Below are 10,836 nucleotides of genomic sequence, written 5' to 3' on the forward strand. Positions count from 1 at the left end.
TCAATAAACCTTGTGTGTTTACAGCAAGGACAGTGGGGGGGGGGGGGGGCGGGCTCGCGTCATCCCAAGACTTGAGTGAAGGTCTCCCCTCTTTGGGGTCTTTCAGTTACTTCCCTCTTAGAGCTGTCTTCATTGTGTTCCGTGGACTTTAGAACACTGAAGTTTTGCTTTCTCTTATTTCTAAAATGCTTTAAATCTCCTTGTTGATTTCTTCAGTGATCCAATTATTGGTCACTAGTAAGTTGTCGGATATCCATGTGCGTGCATGTTTTGTGATGTTTTTATTACTATTGATATCTTTATTCCATGACAGTCAGACAGAGTACAGACTATTATCTCTAACCCCTGTGTTTGTTAAGGTTTGCTTCATGTCCTAAAATGTTGGAGACTATTCTGTGTGGCTGAGTCAAATGTACATATTTTGATGTTTGGGTGTAATTTTCTGTAGATATCTGTTAGGTGTATTGACTTATGAGGTCATTTAACTATTCTTGTACGAATGATCTTACTGGCAAGTGTGGGGGCATTGAAACTACCCACAATTATGCTGTTGGATTAAATCTGTGACTTTATATCTTGTAGAGTTTGTTTTAGGCAATTGGGTGCACCTGTGCTTGGTGTGGACATGTTTAATATTGGATATCCTCTTGGAGGACTGTTACCTTAGTGGGTACGAAGTGGCCTTCTTTATCTCTTCTGAGCAGTTTTGGTTTGAAGTTTATGTTGTCAGATATTAGCATAGCTTCCTCTCCCCCGTTGCCTTGTTTCCCCTAGCCCCATTTGCTTGGAATATCTTTATCTATGCATTCTAAGGTAGTATTTATCCTTAAGGATAAGGTGTGTTTCTTAGAGGCAACAAAAAGACAGATTTTTTAATTTCATTTTTTAATTAAAAATATTATTTAAAAATCATGTTGTAGGCTTGTGTGTTTGGATGTGGATGTGTGCGTGTGAGGGTGGGTGCCTTCAGAGGCATTGGGTCCCCTGGAGCTGGAGTTACAGTTGGTTGTGAGCTGACTAAACAGGTACTGGGAGCCTAACTCTGCCCCCCTAGAAAAGCAGCAAGTGCTCTTAACTGCCTCGTCATGTCTCCAACCCCTGCATCCTATTTACTAATCCAGTTTCTTCATCTGTGTCTTTTTATCTGGAAGCTAAGCCCTCAGTTAACAGTGAAAAATGTGTTTTAAATTGCTGTTATTTTTATGCTTTTTGTGAGGTTTTTTTTGTTGTTTTTTTGTTTTTTTTTTTTAGATATGCTTTGATTGACTGCTCTGACATTTTTCCATGTGGCCTCTTCTGTGTGTCTGTCCTTCCTTTTGGTCTGAAATATTCCTTCAAGTATCCTCTGTGTAGCTGGCTTAAGGGTCATAAATCCCTTTGATATCTCTCTCTCTCTCTCTTTCTTTCTTTCTTTTGGTTTTTTTTGAGACAGGGTTTCTCTGTATAGCCCTGGCTGTCCTGGAACTCACTCTGTAGACCAAGCTGGCCTCGAACTCAGAAATCGGCCTGCCTCTGCCTCCCGAGTGCTGGGATTAAAGGTGTGTACCACCACACCTGAAGGTTTGTTTTTATTATGGAATGTTTTCCCCTTCCCCTTTGCTCACAACAGATAGTGTTGTTGGGTATAATAATCTGGGCTGGCAGTTGTTTTCCAGAGCTTTGAGTATCTCTTTCCAAGCTTTTCTAGCTTTAAACGTTTCTATCAAGAGCAACTAGAATGGCTTACTGGCTTGCAACCAAGTCTGTGTTTGAACCTCAGAACCTACTTGGTAGAAGGAGAGAACAGACTCCTGCAGGTTGTCAGCGCACAGGCACACACACATACACACGCGACATTAATTTAATTAGCTATTTAGTTAATTAAAATGGCATTTAAAAAGTTTTTATAGTGTGATTAGCTGCTATTCTAATGGGCTGTCATTATGCATGACTTGGCAATTCTCTGTTATGTATGACTTGGCATTTCTCCATTATGCATACCTTGGCATTTCTCTGTTATGCATGACTTGGCATTTCTCCCTTGAAGTTTTCAATACCCTTTTCTGATTCTGAGCTTTTAATCATTTTGATGTAATATGTAACAGGGAGTTCCTTTTCTGGTCCCATCTGTTTGGTATTCTGTAGTACCTGTAAGGGCATCTCAAGGCTGGAACTTTTCCTTTCATAATTTTATTGAAAAAAATTCCTGTGCCCTTGAGTTGTTATTCTTCTTTTTAGTCTGGGCTCACAGTTCATAGGTTTCTATGGTGCCTGAGACTCTATGCATCCAGTTCATATGTTAGGTCTCATGTTTTCTGAGTGCATGTTCCCATTCTTGCATGATGTCTCCAAAACCCAATAGCGTATTTTACACACAGCTCATTCTGTCGTCGTTGTCGCTAAGGCTCGTTCACCGCAGAGCTTAGAGCTTCTCAGAAACTCAGTTCTTCATTCCCGGTTTCATTTCTCTCTGAGTTTTCTTCAGTATTTCTCTCTTCAGTGAATTCTATTTTCATACCCTGAATTGGATTCCTTATGTCTGTCAGCTGTCTTCATTTTCTCAGTTTTCAACCAGTTTATTCCTGTCCTCTCAGTTCACCTAGGTCTTTGTGTCCTCTTTAAATGAGTTGAACTCTTTGAACTTGTTTTATAATGTTTCCTTTGAATCTCAGATCATCTATCTCATCTAATTTGTTCTCCTTTGGAACCATCGCTGTGCTACTGGTACCTGGGTGTGGTGTGTTCTATTTTTTATTTATTTATTTTATTTTATTTTATTTTTTGTATTAAGTATATTTTCCCAACAAGTCCTAGGAGTTAGCTTGTTGGTTGTGACATATATATATATATATATATATATATATATATATATTTCACTTTACACCCTGATTGCTGTCCACCTCCCAGTTACCCCCTCCCATCCTCCCTTCCACAGACCCTCTTTTCATCCCTTTTCCTCTGAGAGTAGAGCCCCCACCTCCACCCCCAGGTATCCCCCAACCTTGGCACATCAAGTCTCTGCTAGGTTAGGTGCTTCTTCTCCCACTAGCTTGTGGCTAGTAGGTCAGAGCAGGGTTCTAAGGCCAGGGAGGGACCATAGGCATTGTGGGTGAAGGGAGCATCTTGCTGGTCCTTGATGAGCACGTGTAGCCAAGATATAATCTTCATACAAGATTTTAATCTGGTATGAAAAGCCACTCATATATTTTCAGAATATAATAATAAGAAATCTGTGTGGATCAGTGTGTAAGAAGCCTTTTCCGGGAGAGAAATGCCTCCTCCTCCTCCTCCTCCTCCTCCTCCTCCTCCTCCTTTTGAGATAGGCTCTTACTATATTAATTAGGCTGGCCCCAGCTTTTTAAGCTCAAATACTCTTCTGACAGCTTTCCAAATACCTGGAACTACAGGTGTACAGCTATATGCCTGGCTTGTACTTCTCTCTTCCCTTATTTTTTTTTTAAATTATTTCATTATATTTATTTATTTCTTCATCTGTGAGTGTATGCGTGCATGTGCATGTCGAGTGTTGGTGATGGAGGGCATGCTAGCACATACGCACCATGGCACATGTGGAGGTCAGAGGACAACTTGCTGGAGCCAGTTTTCTTCTTCTGCCATGTTTCCATGCCAGGGATTGACCTAGCAGCCTCTCTGAACCATCTCACTGGTCCCACCTCCTCCTCCTCCTCCTCCTCCTCTTCCTCCTCCTCCTCCTCCTCCTCCTTCTTCTTCTTCCTCCTCCTCTAGATTTATTTATTTTATGTATATGAGTACACTGTATCTGTACAGATGGTTGTGAATCATCATGTGGTTGCTGGGAATTGAACTCAGGACATCTGCTCCCTCCGGCTGCACCCCCTCCAGCCCCACTTGCTTGGGCCTCCACTTCTCCATTCTTGATCCAAGATCCTCTCCTGCAGTTCTAGAGACAACGTGGCTTTAGCGCCCAGAAATCAATCAGCAACAAGTCTTGTTTGGAAAGAGAAAAATCACCTGTCAAGTAATTTCTCTTGCCTTTCCTAGTGCAGCGAAAACTCAGAGAACAAGAAGAACTTGCTCTGCATGAACAGCGCATAAGCGAAAGCCTGAAGGTGCTTCACCAGGAAGACATGAAGGACTTTGCCAGGTACCATTGCATTCTCTCTATTATCCTTTCTTATGGAGAAAAATGGATCTGTAACAGAGGGCGATGCACCATTAATCCATACATTACTGATGCTATTTTATATCAATGTCATGCTGGTCCTTCTAGAACATCAGTGCAAACCATAAGATTTCATATGGAAATAGGAACAAGCTGTATTGGTAAAATTAAATTCCACTGTCATTGTGGGATTGAATGGTCGCATTGGTTTTTAAGCTGGATAAGCATCTTAAATAACAACATAAGATTTGCAAGAATTAAAAAAAAATTAAGTAGGGGGCTAGAGAGATGGCTCGGCCATTAAGAGCGCTGACCTTCCAGAGGTCCTGAGTTCAATGCCCAACCACTACATGGTGGCTCACAGCCATCTGTAATGGGATCTGATCCCTTCTTCTGGTGTGTCTGAAGATAACTATAGTGTACTCATATATATAAAATAAATAAATGATTCTTTAAAAAAAAGACTTAGCAAAAAAAATGTTTAAAAATTAAGTAAACTTTCTATTACTGTAACAAATACCCAAGGTAAAGAACTTCCAAAGATTTGGGGTGGGGGGGAAGGGGTGGGGTGGGGGTCTGTGCTCACAGAGCAGTGATCCACGGGAGGTAAGAAGGCAGGATCAAATTTTGAGACTCTGATTATTTTAGGCACACTTAAGCACAGCATAATTTGGTGAAAAATTTTCTGGTGCTACTTAGCTCTATACCATGTACACAAGAAAGCCTAAGGCATGGCTGCATCGAAACTCTTCATAAAGCACATGTGACATATCCCATAAACATGGGTTCTAGAGATTGACTGAAAAAGAAAAACAAAACCAAGCCCATGATTAGGGTCTGGGGGAGGATCCAGCAGTCTCAGCCACACAGATAGCACAAAGGCCAGGAGGCTATTAACCGTGTCTCCTCCCACTTTGGGGGGCGGAAACGAGGTCAAATATCTCTCCCTTTGAAGGGATAACCCTGTGTGTTTAACATTCCTTTACTACTTTATGAGCACAGGGTCCTTCGTGCTTCCTATACGAGGAGAAGTGCTTGTATCCTTCATTTTAGGAGTTATGCCAGGGTTTGCAAGGGGCTGTCCTTATCCCGCCTTACAACTTTATCCTCTATCATGAAGTCCTCTTTCTTTTTATAGAGGTTCTTTTCCCTCACGGCTTTAGAGTTTCAGTGAGGTAGTACAGATAGCTAATCACCTAATGACTGAAAGGCAGGAGTCAGGAAGAGGGAGGGGCTGAGGTTCCAATATTGCCATCCTGGTCCAATGATCACAGGACTTCCAAGAAGGTTCTACTTCAAAGTGTCTACTACCAGGCTGGGGTGCTGGGGAGGTGGGTTGGCAGATGATAAGGTGCTTGCTGCAGAAGCCTGAGGACTGGGCCAAACCATAAGAACCCACATAAAAGCTGGCAGCACTTGGATCCAAAAGATAGATGATCTCTGGGGCCAGCTAGCTAGCTACACTCACCAGATTGGTGAGTTCTGAGTTCAACAAATGACCCTGCCTTAATAAATAACAAGGACAGATGGAGAGTAATTGAGGAAGACACCTGGCATACATCAGAGACACCCAGCAGATATCAGAGTAGCCTAGTAGCTAGATGAGCAGGGATGGCTTACACATATAGGGCTCTGCGTGTCCTCAAGACTAAAATGCTAGCATGTTTTATTGCTTTCAGAAACACCACTGTCCTGTGACTATCTCCTCTGGGATCAATGTGTTTCCTTATGAGTACCCAGTCAGGCTCAGGTGCAAAAGCAGGCCAATGTCTCCTGCAGTGTAGCTTCCCTCAGCGTTGAAGCAGGCTGATCCAGACTTTGACCTTGCTGCCACTAAGAAGGAGATTACCTAGGGTAGAGCCTTCTGACCTTGATGGCTCTATTTGCTCTTTTCCAAGACTCTGCTTCCTGCTGAGAGGTCCTTGAGACTTCCGGATACACACCCTATAGATCGCCTACGGGCTGGCTTCAGGACCCAAGAATGGGCTGGCAGGGGATGGGCCTACCCTCTTTATAAGCCGGGACTCTCAGTAAACTTCATAGGCTTTGAACAGAAAAGTTTGTCTTGGATTCGTTCTTTTCTCGCTCTCTGGTCTCTTTCAGCCCCAGCCCGCCTTTCAGTGGAACTCGGGACTGCAGGCAGCTATACTGCAGCCTTTCCTCACTACCTTCCTGGGTGCAGTAGAGGAAGAGGGCCCACCTCCTCTAATTCAGTCATCCTCTCTGTCCTGGGGAGGGGGCCTTTCTGTTCATTCCATGATACTTGGTGCATAGAAATATATCCTTTTTTTCCCCCTAGAAAAGTATGATTTTGTATCTTAGCCTTTTGGTAGTCTGATAAAAAATCGTATGTAGCCTACCCTGTTGGCCTTCTCTGATTACTTACTGTCTGAAGAGGCTTGTCACTAAGTCTGATGACCTGTGTTTGATCCTCAGAAGACTCCTACAAGTTGTCAACACACACGCACATGCACACGCACAACTCATGTGTGTATATGTGTGAGTTTGTCATGGCATGCACGGGAAATCAGAGGACAAACTGTTGAAGTCAGTTTTCACCTTCTACTCTATTTATGGGTCCTAGGTGACAAACTGAAGTCGTCAGGTTAGGTGGCAAGCTCCTTCACCTGCTCTTGTACCTGCTAAGCCAGCTTGAGAACACCTCCTCCCCACTTTGAAAAACTTATTGCTGGAGATTTGTAAGAGTCTTCATGAGTACCACCTCTTCCCACCTAGTGTACACTCAACTGGAAGATGAGAAAAGACTGTCAACTAGAAGCCCCGTAGATCCCTATCACTACCTGGAAACATTCAAAATCCGTGGTTTAAAACAACTTACTCTGCGAGTTGGCAAGGCTTGACTCAGTGGTCCTTGCTTAGCATAGCTCACACGCTTGAAGTCAGATATGAACTGAGGCTGAGTCCACCTGGAGGCTTAGCTGGGTAGACACTAAAGATACCTACTCATGTCACTGGCAGTGCGTCTCACTGTGGTGTGGGGTCTCACCTGTGTTAGCAGCCAGAGCACCTCCCTGGCTTGAGGCTTGGAGTACAGATAGTTGGGTAACTTATTCTGAGAGAGAACACTCTCATAGCAAGTTATTCTAAGAAACAGAAATTGGTAGGCCCCAGCTAAGTATAGGATCAGCAGAGGACCACCCTTGCTACATTCCATGGGCCACACTGACATGCATAGGACTTGTGCAGATTCACAGTGATGGAGACTGAAGCTCTACCTCTGGTTAGAATATCGGTGGCTCTCAAGGCTGAAAGGCATTTTAGAATGGAAATGGGAGGTAGGATTATGGCCTGTCTTAAAAGATAGTCTTAGAACACAGAATCTCCCACAGAAGGAGATCTAAACAACTCTTTCTTATAAAAGTTGGTAGCTATTTCAACTGCCACTTATGACTATCCATCAGTTCAATTAAATTATGACATTACCCATAGAAATATAGCCCACCATACAGAAATACATATTTTACACACATTACATATATGTAATGTATGTGTATATATATTACATATATGCAATATATTTACACGTTATATATTTACTTATCATATATTTACATATGTATTTTACACATATGTATTTGTGTATATTTTACATATATTATATGTATGTGTGTATTTATATATATTACATGTATGTAATATGTAATGCATATATTACACACCTTTAACTGCTTGTCACTAATAGAAAAGTTAAGTAAAGGTACCTTGCTTTTCATCCCAGAAGGTCTCTTAAGCATTATCTAAAAAGCTTTTGTGTGTTTTCATTTTAATTTGAGACAAATGTTTCTATGGCCCAGGCTGGCCTCAAACTTAACATGTAGCCCAAGCTGATCTCTAACTCATGGTTCTGCCTTAGCCTTATGAGTATTGGGATTATAGTGTGTACCACCACACCTGGCAAGTTCATGGTTTTTGTTTGTTTGGTGTTTTTCTCTTGTTTCCTTTCTTTTTTTTTTTTTAATTTTGAGACAGTTTTGCTATATTGTCCTGGATAATCTGGAGTTTCAACATAGACAGACTAACCTCAAACCTTTAGGGATTCTCCTGCCTCTGACTTCCAAGTACTAGCAATATAGATGTGTATCATAATATCTGGTAAAATTCAAAATTTGTAACCTTTATGTTCATATGTGATGTGCATGTGTGCTCATGTTCAAGTGGGGTGTGCACACGCCATTAAGTATAGGTGGTGACCCATCCAGCAGGTCCAGTTATTCGAGGGTCTCGAGGGGACCTTCTCCTAAGAACCAAATTCGGGGGTCGGGAGAGATGAGAACTTTGTGTAAAGAACGACACGGAAACATTCTGAGTAACATCAAGGTTCCAATGTATTAGCTAGGCCCAAGGTTTAAATGCACAAGCAAAAGGGGAAGTGCCTTTTAGCAGGAAGGGTGGGGCAGTAGAATTGCACAAGCAAAAGGGGAAGTACTTCTCAGCAGGAGGGATGGGGCAGTGGAAAATTTTCTTTAGGCAGTTACACGGGAAGCAGGAACTTGGTGGTATCAGGGTGTGGTCAGGACATCTGCGATGACTTAGGGCTGGAACGTTCTGTGGTTGTTCTCGGAACGGTGTGCTGGTGGCCTGCTTTTGACCCCCTTTTCTTCTCAGGGGGAGAGGCCCAATTCAGAGATCAGGACAATAGTGTTGTCTTAATAGCTCCCAACAAGGTGGAGGTCAAATCTGCCTTTTAATCTTGTTTGAGACATTCTCTTGTTTACACACACCAGGTAGATGGCTGATGAGCTTCAAGTAATGTGTGTGTGTGTGTATGTGTGTGTGTGTGTGTGTGTGTGTGTGTGTGTACTGCACAGGCATGTGAGCATGTGTGTGTGCTCATGTGACAGTACTCATGTATGCAGAGGTCTATAAATATTAACTTTTATTCTTCTGAAGTAACTCTCATCTTCAAGGCTTCTTGTCTCTGTCTGATAAACTAAGCTTAGTGCTAGAAGCTTCTAGCCTCCATATACTGTAATCTAGGAATAGAATATTTTCAATTCCTGAAATTTACTGCTGAATATATTCACCCTTTCTTGTTCTGAACTCTGTTGGTTGGTTTAACTCGGATGTTCTGGTTCAAACTGCTCTCCAAGCTGATTGATTTAATCTAGCTCCTGTCAGTTTATCGCTGAATTGCTTTGCTTGGCCTTAAACTAGCTCAGACAATATGTTCTAATCTTCTGGCTCTTTCTCATTCTCTGAGACATTCTGTCTTCATCTGTGTCTAGCTTGTGCTCTTTTCAACCTGTCTCTGTGAAACTCTCTCTGTAAAAGTACGTCCTCCTCTCTCACTGGACTGCTCTCTTTTAAGTACCTTCCTTTTGCTCTCTCTCCTCATGAGAGTTGAGCATATCCTATTCTGTCAAATCTTTCTCTGATTCATCACATTGTCTGCCACTCAATTAGATTTCATTTTCAAACAAGAGTGCTTCCTTCTACAAACTAACTTTACCTTCAATGTTTTGGATTAAAGGTGTATAGTTAAGAGCATGTCTGTATTCAGCCAGAGGGATTTAAGGTATGTGCTAAGGGCTGAGCCACACCACAACTAGAAACAGGTTGTTGTTTTCAGTAAATAACACAATCTCGGGGTTCATGGTGGGATCAATTATCCTGTAACAGATGTGAGAATAGAGTTTGTCCTTTCTCTATCTCTTTCTACTTTATTGCCGTAAGGCAGAGTTTCTCACTGAGTCAGAAGCTAGCTGTTTTGAACAAACTGACTACAGGCATGTGTGACCATGCACAACTTTCTGGTGGTTTCTGGAGAACTGAACTCAAGTTCTCCTGCTTGCAGAGCTGGTGCTGCCTTCCACCCAGCCACCTCACATCCTGCCTGATTTTTACCAGATATGGGGTCACAACCTTTGCCCCAACAACCTAGATTTGGCCACTTAAGCTCTATAAGCCAATTTAAGAAGCCAATTAATAGTTAAGAGCAAGAATACAAAAGAGGTTTATTAAATGTGGCCACATTGGGAAAAGGGACAAGGAGATCCAGCAACCCCTCAAGTCCTTCATTAGGGATCCTGACATGAGGTTAAGATATCAATAAAGGGCAAGTCTGTAGTGACAATTTTGAAATTTTGGTTTCTTTAAAAACCACAGTAATATTATAAGAATATGTTTTCATTTTAATACTAGGTGTGGTATATGGGGCTGCTTCAGATTGTCCACAGCAGCTGACTATGATTTGCCTCAAGGTCTAGCAGGGTCATGATTTTGCCAGCTGCAGATAGTTTCCATGGTTGTTTGACATTTAGAATTCTGGGGACTTTTCAAAGGGTAGATAGATGCTAGTTCCTAGAGAGGAAATGAGGGTTGTAGTTGTAGGTTGGTTGCTGTTGATTGTGGTTTGTTAATTAGTCATACATGGAAAGAAGAAGAGGAGGAGGAAGAAGAAGAGGAAGAAGAGGAAGGAGGAGGAGGGAGAGGAGGAGGAGGAGAGAGAGGAGGAAGAGGAGGAGGAGAAGAGGAAGAGGAGGAGGAGGAAAAGAGGAAGAGGAGGAGGAGGAAGGAAGAAGAAGGAGGAGGAGGAGGAAGAAGGAGGAAGAAGAAGGAGGAGGAGGAAGAAGAAGGAGGAGGAGGGGAGAAAAGAGGAGGAGGAAGGAAGAAGGAGGAAGAGGAGGAAGAAGAAGGAGGAGGAAGGAGGAGGAGGAAGAGGAAGAAGAAGAAGAAGAAGAAGAAGAAGAAGA

At 42.4% G+C, this 10,836-nt stretch overlaps 1 protein-coding gene across 1 annotated transcript in view; it reads left to right on the top strand.

Moving 5' to 3' along the window:
• The window catches only part of Cfap53 (cilia and flagella associated protein 53), a 68,376-nt gene that overhangs the window by 31,728 nt on the left and 25,812 nt on the right, over positions 1 to 10,836 (top strand). Inside the window, exon 7 of the mRNA XM_021150573.1 lies at positions 4,003 to 4,105. Coding sequence (XP_021006232.1) covers positions 4,003 to 4,105 — 103 coding nt within the window. The remainder of the gene's footprint in view (positions 1 to 4,002; positions 4,106 to 10,836) is intronic.

The sequence above is a fragment of the Mus caroli genome, chromosome 18 (assembly GCF_900094665.2).
Source record: "Mus caroli chromosome 18, CAROLI_EIJ_v1.1, whole genome shotgun sequence".
NCBI lineage: Eukaryota > Metazoa > Chordata > Mammalia > Rodentia > Muridae > Mus > Mus caroli.